Source organism: Eptatretus burgeri, chromosome 6 (genome assembly GCF_056783735.1).
Source record: "Eptatretus burgeri isolate ZD-2024b chromosome 6, Ebu_testis_v1, whole genome shotgun sequence".
Lineage (NCBI taxonomy): Eukaryota > Metazoa > Chordata > Myxini > Myxiniformes > Myxinidae > Eptatretus > Eptatretus burgeri.
The window spans coordinates 54,254,058-54,275,907 of record NC_140966.1 but is presented as its reverse complement, the minus strand read 5'-3'; the positions used below and the strand labels follow the sequence as shown (position 1 = coordinate 54,275,907).

At 37.7% G+C, this 21,850-nt stretch overlaps 2 protein-coding genes across 5 annotated transcripts in view; one reads left to right on the top strand and one right to left on the bottom strand.

Moving 5' to 3' along the window:
- Positions 1-8,271, top strand: part of FASN (fatty acid synthase) — a 148,617-nt gene extending 140,346 nt beyond the window's left edge. For both annotated transcript variants that reach the window (XM_085885099.1, XM_085885100.1), the window contains exon 45: positions 5,489-8,271. In XM_085885099.1, coding sequence (XP_085741225.1) covers positions 5,489-5,596 — 108 coding nt within the window. In that variant the 3' untranslated portion in view covers positions 5,597-8,271. The remainder of the gene's footprint in view (positions 1-5,488) is intronic.
- Positions 2,970-21,850, bottom strand: part of NTAN1 (N-terminal asparagine amidase) — a 74,002-nt gene continuing 55,121 nt past the window's right edge. For 2 of the 3 annotated variants that reach the window (XM_085885107.1, XM_085885108.1), the window contains 2 exons: positions 9,782-9,895; positions 2,970-3,450 (listed from right to left, as the gene is read on the bottom strand). In XM_085885107.1, the coding sequence (XP_085741233.1) occupies positions 3,397-3,450; positions 9,782-9,895 (168 nt within the window). In that variant the 3' untranslated portion in view covers positions 2,970-3,396. Of the gene's footprint in view, positions 3,451-6,722; positions 9,896-21,850 lie in introns of those variants that run through there. The other variant, XM_085885109.1, reaches the window with a different exon arrangement.

Sequence of the window (21,850 nt, the reverse complement as noted above, 5' to 3'; positions counted from 1 at the left end):
TGGTGAACCCACATTTTGTACCAGGCCTAGAAATTCAACATCCACTCAGGAATTTGCTGCCGTTCCTTCTTGTGGTCCTTAAAATAAACAAAAAAAACTTTTTGTTGATAGTCCCAGTTCATGATCATGTATGAATTCTTTGAAAAACTCGATCGTGCAATGCTGTTATCATTTTTAACCAAACTCGGTGGCACAATGGTTAGAATGTCCTCTCTGAGTCTTGGAGGTCGGCAGTTGAAACCCTGGCTGAATCTTAACAAAGATTTTTAAACAGGTATGTGCTGCTTCCTTGTTTGATGCTCAGCATTTAAAGGATAGAACACAGAAAAAAAAACCCCATATGTTGGCATCCATGAGGAGCAAATGCCTACTTGAATGTCCCATTGAGTACGGAGAGAAAAGTGACGTCATAAAGATGAATTTCGCTGGTACTCAGTGTTTTGGGAAGAGACTTCACTTCCCCCATTCTCAGCGGCTGTGTTTAAGTCGTCTGGTGTTGTCTCGTGTATGTGTCTGCAAGTGTGCGTGATTTGTGTCGCAGCTCCTCTACGAGCCTTCGGGCCCCTTCAAAAAAAAAATATATTTTTTTAAACTTTGCCTGGCAATTTTTCTCTGCAGAGGAATACTGTACTTGACTTTGTTAGTCTGCATCTGTGAACAATTCGAATGATAGGTTTTATCATCTTTAAGTTGTCTATAATTAGAGGTGTTGATTTGTTTGACTGACTCTGTATTCCTTAACTGCTGGATGGAATGAGTTAAACTGATGGGTTGTACTTGTGGTGTGCACTAAGAGGTATTAGGGGGTTTAAAAAAAACAATAGTTCAGGGTGGGAGGACCCAAATTCTCTTTCTGTAGATACGTAAAGCATAACGCCGCTCCCTTGTATTGCAAGTCAGAGTAAAATACACCTTAGTCTGGGGGAATTAATCAGTCTGCAAGGACAGTTCTTTGCTAGTCAACTTTAAGTTGACAAAGGTGTGTATCCCACAGTGAGAAGTTGGGTAAAGCTGATATTTCATGTTGGGTGACTCGGTCCGATGAGTCCTCTTGCTCCACCAAGCCAGAAACAGTTTAACTTTGCTTCCTATGACACAGCATATCATCGTCAACTCTCAGTTGATAAAAACTTTTTTTCTCTCTCCATCGTGGGATATTTGGAGTCAGCCATGATGTGTTTGAGAGTTGAGGTTGGATATGTCCACCATAATAATTTTGACAACATAGTTTAAGGCAAAATAATGTGCATGCAATAGTAATTATGATAGTAATTGATTACTTCCACCACCAATGGTTATGGATTCACCCCTGAAGGTTTGTTTGCGAGCACAAAATCTGAAAAAGTTGTGCATGGATTTTGAAGAAAATTGGTGGACATGCTTGGTGTGTGACGAGGACTAATCGATTAGATTTTGGTGTAGATCTCGATCCGCGTGCAGATACTAAAAATTTCTGGATGTGGATATAAAAGTGATTCTTCACCATTGAAAGATGGGGCCAAAAACGATATATCTATATTATAAAGCAGGAGTGTCTGTCCGACACCGAACTACTCTGTTTTGGGGCTTGCCCCGCCAAACCTACAGTGGAACCTTTTGGGGTCCCAACCAGTGTCCTAAGGTGGGTGAGAGGTTTCATAAATACTTCAGTATGTATTGTACAATGATATTGAGTTTTGATCCGTATGAAGCTGCTCCCTCTCTGGATGTAATGTCAGAATGGCATTTCTATTAGTTTACCTCAGGAGTGTTTGTAATAATGTATTTTGTTATATTAATGGTGTAGTATTATTAAAGCTTGGTGTTGGCTTAGTGGTTAGGGTGGTGGCTTGGGATCCTAGGGTCCTGAGTTCAAGCCCCGTTGGCCGCTGAATTTACACCAGGAGGTTGACTCAGCCTGTCATCCTTCTGAGGTCGACGAAATGAGCACCAGTGTCCTGGTCCCAGTGTATGCCCTGGTTAGAATATGTGTACCATATCCCTGTGTGTCGTAAGGGGCGACCAGGGTTGGTGTCAGGAAGGGCATCCGGCCATAAAAAAAATATTGCCTCAAGGAAAGCTAACCCCTGCTCAGCAGGGAAAAATGGCTGTAAAAACGGCTGTTAATGGTGAAGTATTAATTTGTGATTGGAATTATACTGTTTGGATGAAAATATAGAGAGATTGAGTTTAAAGGCGAAGGAAATCTGGTGTTGGCTTCGTGGTTAGGGTGGTGGCTTGGGATCCTAGGGTCCTGAGTTCAAGCCCCGTTGGCTGCTGAATTAACTCCATGGGGTTGACTCAGCCTGTCATCCTTCTGAGGTCAGCAAAATGAGTACCAGTGTAGCAGCCAAAAGGCTGCACACGAAGGGAAGGGTATTGATGGATTTATTAAAATCTAGTATTGGTGTGGTGCAGGCATGATGGGCCGAATGGCCTCCTCCTGTGCAAAAATTCCTTGTAATCTTGAAATGATGTGAGGGTTTCCACCCGTGACATTCACAGATTCGGCATTTGCAGTTTCGCTCCAGATCTGGCCAATCCGTGGAATTCAAAATGTAAACTGTTCAGCTTGGTGGAAGTATGTGCTTTACCTGAGTGCCGTTATAATTTTTTTTTTTTTTTAAGCAGCAGAATAACTTCATTGATAGCCTGGTTGTTTCTAAGCTGCCAAGTCTGAAATTTGATGTGGAGATAGAATTTACTTGATTGAAACTGCTTTCTGGTGCTGGCCATACAAGGAGCATTGTATTGAGGATTTACATCACCCTTTGGAGAGAACATTAAACCAGCTTGTGTGCTCGCATTCCCTTGTGGATTTTAAAGAACAAACAATCTTTTGAAGGACTCCTTTGGGCTGGAAGCTTGACTGAATTCTAAATTGACACACTGTGATTAACCAATCAATCGAAAGAGAATGTGATTGGACAAAAACAAAATTCAACAATCCTGAAAGATGTATCTTCAGAGACTCAACAACGCTTCCTGGGTGGCAGTTTTCAAGTCAGCATTTTAATTTTCCCATCTCACAAAACATGCTTCTGCCTTAATGGCATAATCAGCAAAACTAAAAATAAGCTTTAACATACAAAGCGTGCATACTTTTTGTCATCACAATAAATATATATATATATAATTTTTTTTTTGTAAACATCATCAAGGTTTCTGGAAGAGCTAGAACACAGAATGAATCAGGACACAGCATAAGAAAAGGAACAGCAGGTGAAGGGGGAAATGCCAACAGCAGGGCCAAGGGAGAAAATAGACTGAGATGGACAGACAAGGGATGCAGGTAACGGATGAGGGGTAGGGGAGAACACGAGGGGTTGACAAGATAGATACAGAAACAAATATTTTGGAGGGGTGGGGGATGCTCAGTGGGGGATCCCGGTTCAATGAGTGTAAAAAATATATATATCAGTTTTGGATAGGGAATGATTTGAGATGGTGGTGAACAGCTGTTTTGAAGACCTGGAGGGAAGAATGAGATTGAGGAGAGTGTGGAAGTTGGTTCCACAGGTGGGGAAAATAGAGGAATGTATGAAGAATATGTTTAGCAAATGCTGCATTTCAATTGTAACAGGTTTGGTGTCCCTTATGGGTGAACCGTGACCTGCCGAAGGTAGACTGCAGAATAAGTCATGAGAAAGAGGTGAAACCGCACGCCGTGCTGACCGCCATTGGAAGCGGTTAAATTGACTTCATTTCCTTCACGCACCAAAACCGTGGTGGTGGCACGCTTCGAATAGATTTCAAATTGATAATTTGTTGTGCAGGTGGTGCCAATCGTAACCCATAACCACTGTACAAATACTGGAGGTGCAATGGTTTCACTTAAATTGGATAGCACAGCAATCAAACTCGGTGCAAAAGGGCAACACAGGAAACCAGCAGCATGCTTAGTTCTAAACATTTATGGGCTAAATTAGCGACCTTGGCTTCTAATCTAAACATATGCAAGCTTGTTCAGGAATACAAAATGAAGGGGGAGTGTGGGGAAATAAAGAAAAGAAAAGAAGCTCTAGAGTTAGAATGGGGATCGTCAGAATGGCGCGGAACAGTGTGGTTGGTCAGTGAAGCAAGGTGGGAGTCGGATGAGCTCGATGCGGCACCCAATTGCCACTGCTTCTAGCACGCATTGTGGGTGCTTGGGTAGTGTGACCAACAGACAACTCACCAACACTATGTGTAACACTCCTCACAAGGTCGATCGGCTCACCCATCCCGCTCATTCTGCGTGCACTGAGAAGCTCGAATCCACTAGTCTCTCGCCGCCAAGAAACTCCGCAAAAGCCTTGATGAAAAGCCCCGCCTCTTATCTAATTCCCCCCTGGGTCATGACATCACTGGCCTTTCCCATTGACTGTGCCAACGGCCACATGGTCCCTCCACAAAATCAGGACTCTGGCTCTGTTTTTCCCAAGCAACAATTATGGATAACCATGTGGTCATGAAATTAAACACAATGGAATGGGAGAAGCGTGACCAGTACTGATATAGGGGACCCGATTCTCTGTGCACATCCAATCATGGCAGTGCTAATCTGGGTATAATGGGACATCTTATTCCAACATTGGATATGCAATAACTAATTGACTCTGAAGTCATTGTTGTAACAACCTGTCTCCGTAATGCAAAATTATTGACCAAATTGCATACATCAGTGAGGTCAGGTTGGATTGATCAATCAATAGAGAATCAGAATTGAATGTCTTGCTCAATAATACATTTTACCATCTAAAAGTTGATGTTTATTTTACTGCTGTGGGAAACGAGGTGCGGCTGACATTTTGAACGTGAGCCCAAACGAAGGACCAACACTCAACATCAGCTGCACCTCATTTCCTATGGTGGTAACTTTGTTGATAAAATCTATTGTTTATTTTATGTGCACACACATCAATACTAGTCTCAAGAGGATAGTGCTCCATTGTAACCATTTAACTTGCTTCGACATGTCTCAGTAACCAGCATCGCCATAAAAATAAAATGCCAGCAGCAGACCAATTATGCACATTAATTTTGATTACGTAGACATCTATTGTAGTCGGTCGAGATTTCTTATTCTTTCCAAATAGAAAACGATGAAACTCAGGAAACCACACACCACCAACAATGTACCAATATGGGTGACATGCAGAGCTAGTTGACCAAATGTCTCTCACAAACAACACAAATTGCAAGACTGTGATTCCCTAGTTTCTAATGGAACGTGTGAGGATTGTCCGATGCGCTATTCTGTTGATGAGGGAGTTCAACGACAAAGAAAAATATATATATATTTCACCGTAATGAACTTCAATGTTGAAGGCCACACGAAGACCTCCTCAGAGAAAATATGAGCATAAAGCAATATATGTGCAGTTGTATGAAATAAAAGCAGAATCAACTTGTTACTGACGTTCACAAACAAGGAAGTCACTAAAAGTTGATGTGATACCATGTGTGGTTCATCGCTAATGTTTTGCTGTCTCTTTCCCTCTTTTTAATATCCCCTATCCTCCTGCAGGTATGCGATGGAGAGATAAAAACACACCTCATTCCCGGTGATCATCAGAGCATTCTTCACGGGGAGTGCGCTCGGGACGTTGCTGCCATCATTTGTGGATTGTTGTAGGCCAGCTTGATCCATTTGAGGAGAGCGTAAGAAGGCCCATGCAGTCGGTATTTTTTAGTTACACTTGTCGATCGTTCCCTGCCCTCGTGGTTGATAGTTTTATTTGTTCACAAGCTTCGTGCCAGCATTCTGAGACACTGGGTTTATTAGTCTGGTTGTAACATGAAGAAACTGCTGTTATCGATTGTTTATTCAAATAGTTAATGATGAAAAGTTTTTTAATGGTTCATGGTAAAGATAAGATTGTGATAGGACTGGGAGCAGTGAGGGACGGTGGAGTTCTGTGTTCGGATCTGCCATTTGAGCTTCCTCCTACAACACAGCTAAGTTTTGTTTGTCTCATGGAAGAATAATTCTGTATTTGGACATCGTGGTCACCTGCATTTCTGCTCCTGTTGCGACTGCTCTGTTTGATCGATATTTGATTTTCAAACTGTAATTTAAGAAAGACCAACTGCATATAACATCCAGGTGTAGAGACTCAGCTTCTCCAATTGTCATTGTAATGAAAAAGCCCCGCTCACGTAACTGGCTGGACGACTAGTTTATACTAGTGATGGAATAGGAAAAGCTGAAACCAAAGACTGCTTCGTCATCGTTTCGAGGATAGAGGGTAATCTCAAGAAGCCAGTACCTTGAAGTGGGACACAAGAGGGCAGCTTGACAAGGTTAAAAGGGTTACACCATTACTGTACTGGGTGTGAGTTTTAGACCGCCATCATCAGCATGATGAGATAATTTATTAAGGCAGAAAATTCAGTCATTTAGCATCACAGACCACGAACACAAAATGTGAACATTAGTCTTATAAGGGACATTTTCACAAAAGCGGGTCAGGTAACGGTAAAGAACAAACTCAAAAATCAACTTTCTTTGATATTCTCGAAATAGTGCTTGAACCCTTTATAAGTCCGAGAAAAATGTTCAAATGATGTCAGCAACGCAGGATCACCATAAGGCCTCTGCACTGACTGGGCAATATATGCTTGATAAAAATTCTCGGACAGTGTTTACCGTTACCTGACCCGCTTTTGTGAAAATGTCCCATAATCACAAAGGTTTGAAGCACTAACTTATCCTTCATCGCTTTATTTGCACGAACTATGAAATGACCAAAATAACGAGCGATAGTTCCAGCGTTTATTTCCAGGTACCAACGTGAGATAAGAATGGAGAATAATGCATTTACAAAGATCGTCTCCATAGGTCAGCACCAAGGACCACCACCTCGAATGGGCAGTAGCTGTTAATGATGCATTTATAAAGATACATTCACAACCAATCTTTGACAATGGATTAACGGATTAAACTTATAAATTTCAAAAAGGCAAACAATTCCATGTTCGGTGTACAATTTTCATCAAAAGTAGCCTTACCCTGCCAAGGACTTATTTAATATAAAAGATTACATTTTTCCCATTACAATACAATTCCTAATAGAATTTGACTTATCTTACATTCCCTCGCTTTAATCCCATCACTTGCAAGCTGTTGTCCTTTGACTGCACTCTGTATTTACCGTCCTTATCCCTTCACCATCTGCATGTAACATATAGACTGCCTCTGACAGAATGCAACTAGATCTGCTGAGGAAACCAGATGGAGCTGCAGGAAGATTTGGTCAGAAAGCAATTGATCAAAGAACAGTATTCCTTTGGTCAGGTTTACCTTCCAGGAAGAGAAGGCTTGTTGTTTGAAAGGCGACTGTCACCATGGGATTCGTTATACCTGGGATGAGATGATAGTTATGACAACCGCAGACGAGATGGGATAAATCTGAACATAAGGGAAAGCAAGCTTGTATGGAAGGATTCCCAGGAAGTCGTAATATCAGGAGCGATGGAAATGAAGGGCCGACCAGTATTAACTCAAAAACTCAAACTCAATGCATTTTGAAACAAAAATAGGAACTGCCTGTCCTGAAGCTCACCTGGATCGGGAGCAACAGTCATTCAGAAAGCAATTGATCAAAGAACAGTATTCCTTTGGTCAGGTTTGCCTTCCAGGAAGAGAAGACTTGTTGTTTGAAGGCGACTGTCTCACCACGGGATTCGGTGTACCGGGGATGAGAGGATAGTTATGACAACTGCAGACGAGATGGGATAAATCTGTACATAAGAGAAAACAAGCTTGTATGGAAGGATTCCCAGGCAGTCTTAATATCAGTAGCGATGGAAATGAAGGACCGACCAGTATTGACATCAGGGCAAGAAAAAAAAATTGTTTTTTAAATCTTGCTTCTACTTGCACATTGCATTCTTCCTTTTACAAACCATGAAGACTGCTTACTTGATGAATCCAAAGCACATGTTCTGGGTGCTTGTGGAGATGCAGGCTGGTTCAGTTACTAAGTGGCCACCTACATGTTTTGTTGGTGTTCCCCTCAACTGGAAACACACAAGATTACAATCTGACTCGACACAACACATCTCCTGGTGTGGTTTTGCTTTTAAAAGATGAAAGATTGCTTTATTTGGCCTTACAATGCTGTAGGTGAACCAAAACTATATTTGTGCCCGACTTGAAGTTAAAACGTTATTGTGTGCTTGTAATTGTGTCGGATTGTTGAAGTGCCGTCTTATAGAAAGTAAAGAAAAGGAAAATTTATGCTCGGTGACCCATCCTACCAAATGTCTTGTGGAGAAAACCTGAAATTAAAATTCTTCCTCACCTTCCTTATTCAATACCGATATGTACGTACATGTCCCTTGTTTAGACAGACACCAGAAAGTTAGGGAACAAAAAGCTGTTTTTTATCGGCTCTTTCGTTAAGGTTTTTGTGTGAATGAGACCGTGGTATTTCTGAGCTAAGTTTGGTCTGGATGGGAGTGGCGATGCAGTGTTGTTTTAAACAGAGGCTTGATAACAATGCAGGTCATTGTGTGTTTTGCATTAGTTGATCCCAGTAAGGCATTTCATATTTCCACAATAAATTTAGCTTGAACAACCAACTTCAATCCTATTCAACCCAACCCACAATATTTAATTTCTCTCCAATAAAAGGGCTTTGACTGGAAGAAGTGCTTTTGCTCTTTATTTTGATTAATCCTAAAATGTAATCTTTTGGCAGATCCACCAGTTGTATTTCTACATCACAGCCACTGTGTGTCATTAATCCTTTGTGACCAAAACTCAAACAATGCATTTTGAAAAAAAATAGGAACTTCCTGACCTGAAGCTCACCTGGATCGGGAGCAACAGTCATTCATACCCCACCCCCGCAACCCCCTTAGACTATGAATATTTCAATGCCGTGAACAAACTTTGGTACATCACAGGTGATAAAGGTCGTTGTCAAGTTTCATTGAAATTGTGTGTGTAGTTCAGAAGAGCACATACCTATCTTAGGGGGTCAAAATCCCGCCGTAGACTCCCATAATGAGCACAGATTTTGATGCAGTCAATTCACTTTGGAACATCACGGATGATGAAGGTTGTGGTCAAGTTTCATCAAAGTCGTGTGTGTAGTTTTCGGAGAAGAGAGCAAATACATATTTTGGGGTGGGGGGGTCAAAAAAAAACCCCGTAGACCCCTTTAATGAGTGCAGATTTTGATGCGGTCAATACACCTTCGTTAGGCATCACATATGAAGCTTGTGGCCAAGTTTCATTAAAATTGTGTGTGGTTCAAGCGTAAATGACAAGTATTTACGGATTGAGTGACTCACTCACTCACCGACAGACACTGCTCGATCACATAAGCTCACCTAATTAAAGTCCAGGTGAGTTAAAAATGGAATGCTTACAATGGTGGATTGGCTGTACACTTCAATCAAAGTGATAATCAAAACAAAAAATCTCTGCAGCCTCCTCCTCAGACCAGCACACACACAGAGGCAAAGTCACATGTTATTAAAATACATTACGTTGAATGTTTTCAGGATCCCATAGCTTCAAATGAGGTCGAGTTTCAGAGCTGCGAAAAGCAATCCATGACAGGACCCACCTCTGCAACTCCAATAAACTTTTACTTGTACAAGCTTCAAAATGCATGTCCATGTTGAAACTAAAAGGCATCTCAGTGTCATTCCTGCAAATATAAATTACGCTTCACAGAAGTGAGGGCCTTTGCTTAAGCAAGCAAATCGAGTGAAAAACACTTTGGTCCTCTACAGTCTGTAGCATATGCATGTATTACTGCATCAGCTCCCATAAACCTTCGCCATTCCGGCGATAGATACGTGCCTTGCCATGGGGGAAGAGCTTGTGTGGTGTTGGGTGCTCGAGAAGGAAACACAGCTGGTCGCGCAATCTGGACACGAAGTCTGGTGGTTCCACGGCAGGTGAAGTAGAGAGATGCTAATAGGATACATGGAGAGATTCAAGCAGGTCATCATCATTTTATATGCAGCACATAGGTGTGTGTTTGCATCATTACCTGAGAAACCTGGTGCTGGCTTAACAGTTAAGGGGGCTGGCTTAAGATGTTAGGGTCTTGAGTTCAAGCTCCTGTTGTGCCGTTGAATTAACACAGGTGGGTTTGACAGCCTGTCATTGTTCCTAGGTTGGCAAAATGAGTACGTTTTATACTTCTGATACAACACCCCCTGCTACAGCTTACTGGTAATCAGTGCTGGCCCAATGCCCCCAGAAAATGATGCAGCCAGACTGCATATGACTAAATAAATTGCTGGGAGCATGGCTGTGCCACTGATGTGGTGCCCTCTGTAGGTTATGGCAGGAATTTGTAATTTGTTTTGGCTGCTAGTGATAACTTGCCAACTGAAGGACACTTCATGAAGGTCACCAAGGGATCTTTAACGTCCACTAACTGATGCTATTCAAGTCGGTGACGGAGGTAGAATTATCAGGAGAAGACAGGAGGGAGAATGTGGATTCAAGCATTATGGAGAAGAATAAAATGTGAAGGATTTTTTTTTCAAATGATACTTGGTGCAACACTGACCCTTGAATTTCTTCTTTTTAAAAAAATATCGTGAGCAATGTGTTGCATTACTGGCCAACCTTTACTTGTGATGAGGAGGAACCTGAAACGTTTCAGGAATCACCAAAACAAAGAAAACTAGAGGGGGAGCACTCGGTAGAGTGCAAAACCTCCGCCGCCAATACTGCTGGGTCACTAAAGTGAACCTGATATCCTATTCATTGTAGGTCAAAACGGATCAGACTCCACTGAACCACGATTGAATAAACTAAACTAGATCGACGCGCATGTAGAAATGCCCAAAAAAAAGAAAATCGAAATTTTTTTTGAAAAAAAAGGGGCAAAATGTTTTTTTTTTCTCTAATCATATGTTAAATTTGTTATTTAACATAATCATATGTTAAATAAAGGACATAACTAAATGTTAAATAAAGGACATAACTGCATGTTAAATAATGGACATAATCATATGTTAAATTTGTTATTTAACATAATCATATGTTAAATAAAGGACATAACTAAATGTTAAATAATGGACATAACTGCACGTTAAATAAAGGACATAACGTATGTTAAAATAGAGGGGGAGCACTCGGGAGAGTGCAAAACCTCCACCGCCAATACTGCTGGGTCACTCAAGTGAACCTTGTATCTTATTCATTAAATAGGATGTCAACAGTGCTGAGAGTTATAGTTATTTTCTCCAACATTTTTTTTTTTGGGGGGGGGGTTGGAAATCACTTAAAACATGTAAAAATGCAAAAAAATATCTTTTTTTCTCAAACAATTTTTTGGGGGGGGGGTTGGAAATCACTTAAAATATGTAGAAATGCAAAAAAAAATTATCTATCAATTTTTTGGGGGGGTAACAATTTTTTTTGGGGGTCGGTTGGAAATCACTTAAAACATGTAGAAATGCAAAAAAAAAATTTTCTCTAACAATTTTTTTTGGGGGGGGGTTGGAAATCACTTAAAACATGTAGAAATGCAAAAAAAAAATTCTCTTTTTTTGGGGGTGGGGTAAAAAAAGATTTGGGGGGGGATGGGAAATCACTTAAAACATGTAGAAATGCAAAAAAAAAAAAAATTGTTTTTTCTCCAACAATTTTTTTTTTTGGGCGGGGGGGACCAAGTCCAATATTTAATGGCATGATCCTTGGACTATACCTAACCCCGCACCAAGTTTCGTCGAAATCCATCAAGGAGTTTTTCCGTAATACTGTTCACAAACAAACAAACAGAAAGGGGTGAAAACAGTAACCACCGTCCATCTTCGAAGATGGCGGAGGTTAATAATGGACATAACGGCATGTTTAATAATTGACATAACCGCATATTAAATAAAGGACATGACCGCATGTTACATAATGGGCATAACAACATGTTAAATAATGGACGTAAGCACATGTTAAATAATGGACATAACTAAATGTTAAATAATGGACATAACCACATATTAAACAATGGACATAACCACATGTTAGATAATGGTCATAACAGCATGTTAAATAATGGACATAATCACATGTTAAATAATGGTCATAACAGTGTGTTAAATAATGGACATAATCACATGTTAAATAATGGACATAACAGCATGTTAAATAATGGTCATAACAGCATGTTAAACAATGGTCATAACAGCATGTTAAACAATGGACATAACAACATGTTAAACAATGGACAGAATCACATGTTAAATAAAGGACATAACTAAATGTTAAATAATGGACGCAACTAAATGTTAAATAATGGACATAACCGCATATTAAACAATGGACATAACCACATGTTAGATAAAGTACATAAGGACATGTTAAATAATGGACATAACAGCATGTTAAATAATGGACATAATCACATGTTAAATAATGGTCATAACAGCGTGTTAAATAATGGACATAATCACATGTTAAATAATGGACATAACAGCATGTTAAATAATGGTCATAACAGCATGTTAAACAATGGACATAACAACATGTTAAATAATGGACATAATCACATGTTAAATAAAGGACATAACTAAATGTTAAATAATGGACATAACTGCATATTAAATAATGGACATAACCACATGTTAGATAAAGGACATAACAGCATGTTAAATAATGGACATAACCACATGTTACATAATGGACATGATCACATGTTAAGTAATGGACATAACTGCATGTTAAATAAAGGACATAACCACATGTTAAGTAATGGACATAACCACATGGTAAATAATGGACATAACTACATGTTTAATAATGGACATAACCACATGTTAAATAATGGACATAACCACACGTTAAATAATGGACATAATCACATGTTTAATAATGGACATAACCACATGTTAAATAATGGACATAACTGCATGTTAAATAAAGGACATAACCGCATGTTAAATAATGGACGTAACTACATGTTTAATTATGGACATATCCACATGTTACATAATGGACATGATCACATGTTAAGTAATGGACATAACTGCATGTTAAATAAAGGACATAACCACATGTTAAATAATGGACTTAATCACATGTTAAGTAATGGACATAACCACATGGTAAATAATGGACATAACTACATGTTTAATAATGGACATAACCACATGTTAAATAATGGACATAACCACACGTTAAATAATGGACATAATCACATGTTTAATAATGGACTTAATCACATGTTAAGTAATGGACATAACTGCATGTTAAATAAAGGACATAACCGCATGTTAAATAATGGACGTAACTACATGTTTAATTATGGACATAACCACATGTTAAATAATGGACATAATCACATGTTTAATAATGGACATAACCACATGTTTAATTTTGGACATAACCACATGTTAAATAAAGGACATAATCACATGTTTAATAATGGACATAACCACATGTTAAATAATGGACATAATCACATGTTTAATAATGGACATAACTACATGTTAAATAATGGACATAATCACATGTTAAACAAGAGGGGAAGCACTCAGGAGAGTGCAAAACCTCCGCCGCCAATACTGCTGGGTCGCTCAAGTTAACCTTATATCTTAGGGCCCTGCCACACCTTCACGTTTTAGGCAGCAATGGCAACGTATAAAAATGTATGTAAAACGCTGGCGTACGCTGAAATTTTGATGTTTTTTTTTAAAGTTTTTGGCGTATTCATAACGTGTTGATCGTTTGCATAACATATTAGTAACGGGCACAGAAAGTTTCATTGTGTTATACATAACTTTTACCAACGAATGCTTACCTTGTGGTCGGCGTTCAAAACCTATGACAAACGAGAGTTTAACTTACCCTTTGCGCACTATACGTATCGCCGGTGAACTCGTGGCGTAGCCAGTTAAGAACTTGCCAGACGCCGATTGAAATCAAAACTGCCTGAGAATTTGAAGTGTCAACATCGCAGTCATACCTTGACGATTTTGCCAGCATATGCCATTCTATGAAAAATGTGTTTACAACGCTAGGCACACGTCAGATACGCTACAGGTAAGTTGTGTATATGTTTAGAGTATGCTGGAAATCATTGAAGTACGCTGGCATATTACCTCGTGAAATTTCAAGCACGCTGAAAATTTTAAGACATACTCGACGTAAGGCTCACACGTTTCGTATGCGTTGGCATCTGTTCCTAGCACGTTCCGCGATCGTTTAAACACGGCGAACACACGTTACTTGTCGGTTACTCATAAGTCGAAGCACGTCAAGGTAATGGCCAACATACTTGAAACCAAATTTCTAATCGATGAGTAACGTGCTTTGAACAAATGAGTAGCGTCAGCTTAGCCTATGTTTCACGTGCTTCGAAACTATGAGTAACGTGCATTGAAACTATGTATAACACGTTATACATAAACTATGTATAACGTGCATTGAAACTATGTATAATGACTGGCGTGCTATTAACGTAAGAGTAACGTGCGTTTTCCCTATGAGTAGCATGTTTTGAACTTAAGTAAAACGTGCTTATAACCTTTGAGGAACATGCTATGAACCTATTTGTAACGTATGTAAAACGCACATTGTCGTATGTAGACGAATTAAATTGACGTCTTCCGGACAACCATAGAACTTACTGAAAGCATTTCTAACTTACTTCTACGGTGTACTGGCATATTGGCAGCGTTTAGGGGAATTGGTCTATACAAATGGGCTTCACAATAAAAACCCATCATTGTTCCAGACTCCATGGTGAGTAGATGTGAACGCCGGTAGTATCAATAGTAGCAGTACTCTTACTAGTAGTAGGTGTGCGTGACAGTAATAATAGTAGTAGTAGTAGTGGTAGTGTTAGTATCATTAGTAGTAGCTGTATGTCTATGTCAGTAGTAGTATGTGAGCGTGATGTGGGGGATGATGGATCCTCGTTGCATCAACGAATAGGAGAATACTTTGCACCATTGTTCAATGTTCTGAAAGGGCTAATTTTTTTTCCTCATTCCGAAGATGAAATATTTCTTTGTTTTACTATTGAAATTATTAAAAAAAACTTTGACAAATGCATAATGTACTAGTAATGAACACAGAAGGCTTCGATAACTTATAAGATGAGTTATACCAACGATTGCTTATCGTGTTTTAGGCGCCCACAGCCTATGCCAAACGATAGTCCAGAGCATGCATAACGTGGGAGCGCATCGTTTACGATTACGTGACGTTTGCTATCCATTGACTGCCACTAAACTATTTTAAGAAACGGCTGTCACTCGCCTATTGTGTTTTTGACGCTGGTGCTCGGCAATTCAAATTGTTTCCATTGAACGAGTTAACTTGCTGTCACTTGCCTATTGTTTTTGGACGCTGGTGCTCGGCAATTGAAATCGTTTCCATTGAACGAGTTAAATCGCTTCCACTGGACTATTGAAATGATTTCATAATAATCCTTGGTTATCCTTGGACCCACGCTGGCTAGCAGCTCGTCGAACATCGCTGGAAGCATTCGCAGGAAGTTCATGAAGGATGCATGGTCCTCGTTCCGGAGTTCCACCATGAGCTGGTCATATATGCCGTAATGGCGTCGCCTCCCGATCCATGGTCTGACCCAGTTCCTTCTCCTCCGTTCATGTCTTCTTCTCCCGGCTCTATTGGCACGCAACTGGTGCAGTGTCAACTCGATGAGGTCATGTTGATGTTCGAGGACAGGTAGGTATTGTCGTCTCAGCCTTGCCGTATCCTCCACCTCTCAGAGTGACATCAACATGTACTCACCACGAAGTCTAAAAAAAGACGGGTTCCTCCTGCGAAGGCCCTTTTTATATACCAATTCCCCAAATTGCTGTGAATACGTCATTCTACGTCAGCTGTTTGTTAGAAACGTGTTCAGTAAGTTGTGTGGTCATGAAGACGTCAAATACGTCTACATAAGTATTTGTTCGTAGGACATGCTCTACAACTAATTCCCCAGCACATTACTCGTAGATTATAAATAAGTCACGGGTTCCCTAAACATTACTTTGATGTGTTTCGATGTATGAGAAACTTTCTAGTAGCGCGTTGCGAGCTGTGAACAACGTTCGTGTAGCGTGCTTATAAAACGTTACCTAGAGTTTATGAATAAGTTTCGGGTATGCAAATGTTACCTCAACGTCTTTCCACATATGAGTAACATATAAATAACGTGTGTCAACGATCGCATAACGTGTGTAAACCTTATGGCCAGTGTAGCGGAACGTGTGAGCCAAACGCCGAGTACGTCGTAAAATTTTAAGCATCCGAAAAGTTGAGAAAAACCACAAAGTTCAACGATTAAAGCCAGCGTACTATGACTTATGGCAGTGTTTTTCAGCGTGCTCTTAATGTATACAAAATCTACCCATAACGTATTCGACGTGTGCCAGCGTATTAGGCAAATTTTTCATAAATCGGCATCGGTTGGCTAAATTGTCAAGGTGTGACAGCCCCTTTATTCATTAAATATAATGTCAACAGTGCTGACAGTTATAGTTCTTTTCTCAAACATTTTTGGGGGGTGGAAATCACTTAAAACATGTAAAAATGCAAAAAAAAAAAAATCGAAATTTTGTTGAAAAAAAATTGCAAAAATGTTTTTTTCTCTAACAATTTTTTTTGGCGGGGGTTGGAAATCACTTAAAAACATGTATAAATGCAAAAAAAATATTCTTTTTTTGGAGAGGGGGGTAACAATTTTTTTTGGCGGGGGGGTTGGAAATCACTTAAAGCATGTAAAAATGCAAAAAAAAAATTTTCTCAAAATTTTTTTGGGGGGGGGTTGGAAAAGAAAATATGTAGAAATGCAAAAAAAAATTTCTCGAACAATTTTTTGGGGGGGGGTAGCAATTTTTTGGGGGGGGTTGGAAATCACTTAAAACGTAGAAATACAAAAAAATTCTCTATTTATGGGGGGGTAAAAAAATTTGAGGGGGTTGGAAATCACTTAAAATATGTAGAAATGCCAAAAAAAATAATTTCTCTAACAATTTTGGGGGGGAGCAATTTTTTTGGGGGGGGTTGGAAATCACTTAAAACATGTAGAAATACAAAAAAAATTCTCTAACAAGTTTTTTTTGGAGGGGTTGGAAATCACTTAAAACATGTAGAAATCCCCCAAAAAATTTCTCACTATTTTTGGGGGGGGGTAACAATTTTGGGGGGGGTTGGAAATCACTTAAAACATGTAAAAATGCAAAAAAAAAATCCTCAATTTTTATGGGGGGGCTGGAAAAGAAAATATGTAGAAATGCAAAAAAAAATAAATTCTCTAACAATTTTTTTTTTGGGGGGGGGTAACAATTTTTTGGGGGGGTTGGAAATCACCTAAAACGTAAGAATACAAAAAATTCTCTAACAATTTTTTTTTGGGGGGGGTAACAATTTTTTTGGGGAGCGGTTGGAAATCACTTAAAACATTTAGATGCAAAAAAAATTCTATATTTTTTGGGGGGGGGGGTTGGAAATCACTTAAAATATGAAGAAATGCAAAAAAAAAAAAATTCTCTTACAATTTTTTGGGGGTTTTAAATCACTTAAAACATGTAGAAATGCCAAAAAAATTCTCTATTTTTTTGGGGGGGGTAAAAAAAATTTGAGGGGGGGGGGTTGGAAATCACTTAAAATATGTAGAAATGCAAAAAAAAAAAATTTCTCTAACAATTTTTTGGGGGGGGGGAGCAATTTTTTTGGGGGGGGTTGGAAATCACTTAAAACATGTAGAAATACAAAAAAAATTCTCTAACAAGTTTTTTTGGGGGGGGTTGGAAATCACTTAAAACGTAGAAATCCCCAAAAAAATTTATCACTTTTTTGGGGGGGTAACAATTTTTGGGGGGGGTTGGAAATCACTTAAAACATGTAAAAATGCAAAAAAAAAAATCCTCAATTTTTGGGGCGGGGGCTGGAAAAGACAAAATATGTAGAAATGCAAAAAAAAAATTCTCTAACAATTTTTGGGGGGGGGGGAACAATTTTTTTGGGGGGGTTGGAAATCACTTAAAACATAGAAATACAAAAAAAAATACTCAACAATTTTTTTTGTCGGGGGCGGTAACAATTTTTTTTGGGAGTGGTTGGAAATTACTTAAAACATGTAGATGCAAAAAAAAAATTTCTCTATTTTTTTGGGGGGGGGGTAAAAAAAAATTTGGGGGGGGGGGGGTTGGAAATCACTTAAAATATGAAGAAATGCAAAAAAAAATACTTCTCTTACAATTTTTTTGGGGGGGTTGGAAATCACTTAAAACATGTAGAAATACAAAAAAAATTCTCTCACTATTTTTTTGGGGGGGGTAGCAATTTTTTTGGGGGGTGGGAAATCACTTAAAACATGTAGAAATGCAAAAAAAAAAAAAATTCTCTAACAATTTATTTTTTGAGGGGGGGGGACCAAGTCCAAAATTTAATGACATGATCCTTGGACCATACCTAACCCCCCCCCCCCACCAAGTTTCGTCGAAATCCGTCGAGGAGTTTTTCCGTAATACTGTTCACAAATAAACAAACAAACAAACACAGAAAGGGGTGAAAACAGTAACCTCCATCCATCTTCAAAGATGGCGGAGGTTAATAATGGACATAACTACATGTTTAATAATGGACATAACCACATGTTTAATAATGGACATAACCACATGTTAAATAATGGACATAATCACATGTTTAATAATGGACATAACCACATGTTTAATCATGGACATAATCACATGTTTAATAATGGACATAACCACATGTTTAATAATGGACAGAACTGCATGTTAAATAATGGACAAAACCGCATGTTTAATAATGGACATAATCACGTTACATAATGGACATAACCACATGTTAAATAATGGACATGATCACATGTTAATTAATGGACATAACTGCATGTTAAATAAAGGACATAACCACATGCTAAATAATGGACTTAATCACATGTTAAGTAATGGACATAACTGCATGTTAAATAAATGACATAACCACATGTTAAATAATGGACATAACTGCATGTTTAATAATGGACAAAACCGCATGTTTAATAATGGATATAACTGCATGTTACATAATGGACATAATCACATGTTACATAATGGACATTACCACATGTTAAATAATGGACATAACCGCATCTTACATAATGGATATAATCACATGTTTAGTAATGGACATAACTGCATGTTATATAATGGACATAATCACATGTTAAATAATGGACATAATCACATGATAAATAATGGACATAACTGCTTGTTAAATAATGATCATAATCACATGTTTAATAATGGACATAACCACATGTTTAATAATGGACATAAATGCATGTTACATAATGGACATAATCGCATGTTACATAACGGACATAATCACATGTTAAGTAATGGACTTAATCACATGTTAAGTAATGGACATAACCACATGGTAAATAATGGACATAACTACATGTTAAATAATGGACATAATCACATGTTTAATAATGGACATAACTGCATGTTACATAATGGACATAACTGCATGTTAAATAATGGACAAAACCGCATGTTTAATAATGGACATAACTGCATGTTACATAATGGACATAATCACATGTTACATAATGGACATAACCACATGTTAAATAATGGACATAACCACATGTTACATAATGGATATAATCACATGTTAAGTAATGGACATAACTGCATGTTATATAATGGACATAATCACATGTTAAATAATGGACATAATCACATGTTAAATAATGGACATTACTGCTTGTTAAATAATGATCATAATCACATGTTTAATAATGGACATAACCGCATGTTTAATAATGGACATAACTGCATGTTACATAACTACATGTTTAATAATGGACATAACCACATGTTAAATAATGGACATAATCACATGTTTAATAACGGACATAACCACATGTTTAATAACGGACATAATCACATGTTTAATAATGGACATAACCACATGTTAAATAAATGGACATAATCACATGTTTAATAATGGACATAACTGCATCTTACATAATGGACATAATCACATGTTAAGTGATGGACAGAACTGCATGTTAAATAATGGACAAAACCGCATGTTTTATAATGGATATAACTGCATGTTACATAATGGACATAATCACATGTTACATAATGGACATTACCACATGTTAAATAATGGACATAACCGCATGTTACATAATGGATATAATCACATGTTTAGTAATGGACATAACTGCATGTTATATAATGGACATAATCACATGTTAAATAATGGACATAATCACATGATAAATAATGGACATAACTGCTTGTTAAATAATGATCATAATCACATGTTTAATAATGGACATAACCACATGTTTAATAATGGACATAAATGCATGTTACATAATGGACATAATCGCATGTTACATAACGGACATAATCACATGTTAAGTTATGGACTTAATCACATGTTAAGTAATGGACATAACCACATGGTAAATAATGGACATAACTACATGTTAAATAATGGACATAATCACATGTTTAATAATGGACATAACTGCATGTTAAATAATGGACAAAACCGCATGTTTAATAATGGACATAACTGCATGTTACATAATGGACATAATCACATGTTACATAATGGACATAACCACATGTTAAATAATGGACATAACTGCATGTTATATAATGGACATAATCACATGTTAAATAATGGACATAATCACATGATAAATCATGGACATAATCACATGTTAAATAATGGACATTACTGCTTGTTAAATAATGATCATAATCACATGTTTAATAATGGACATAACCGCATGTTTAATAATGGACATAACTGCATGTTACATCACTACATGTTTAATAATGGACATAACCACATGTTAAATAATGGACATAATCACATGTTTAATCATGGACATAACCACATGTTTAATCATGGACATAATCACATGTTTAATAATGGACATAACTGCATGTTAAATAATGGACAAAACCGCATGTTTAATAATGGATATAACTGCATGTTACATAATGGACATAATCACATGTTACATAATGGACATAACCACATGTTAAATAATGGACATAACTGCATGTTATATAATGGACATAATCACATGTTAAATAATGGACATAATCACATGATAAATCATGGACATAATCACATGTTAAATAATGGACATTACTGCTTGTTAAATAATGATCATAATCACATGTTTAATAATGGACATAACCGCATGTTTAATAATGGACATAACTGCATGTTACATCACTACATGTTTAATAATGGACATAACCACATGTTAAATAATGGACATAATCACATGTTTAATCATGGACATAACCACATGTTTAATCATGGACATAATCTCATGTTTAATAATGGACATAACCACATGTTTAATAACGGACATAATCACATGTTTAATAATGGACATAACCACATGTTAAATAATGGACATAATCACATGTTTAATAATGGACATAACTGCATCTTACATAATGGACATAATCACATGTTAAGTGATGGACAGAACTGCATGTTAAATAATGGACAAAACCGCATGTTTAATAATGGACATAATCATGTTATATAATGGACATAACCACATGTTAAATAATGGACATGATCACATGTTAAGTAATGTACATAACTGCATGTTAAATAAAGGACATAACCACATGCTAAATAATGGACTTAATCACATGTTAAGTAATGGACATAATCACATGTTACATAATGGACATTACCACATGTTAAATAATGGACATAGCCGCATGTTACATGATGGATATAATCACATGTTTAGTAATGGACATAACTGCATGTTATATAATGGACATAATCACATGTTAAATAATGGACATAATCACATGATAAATAATGGACATAACTGCTTGTTAAATAATGATCATAATCACATGTTTAATAATGGACATA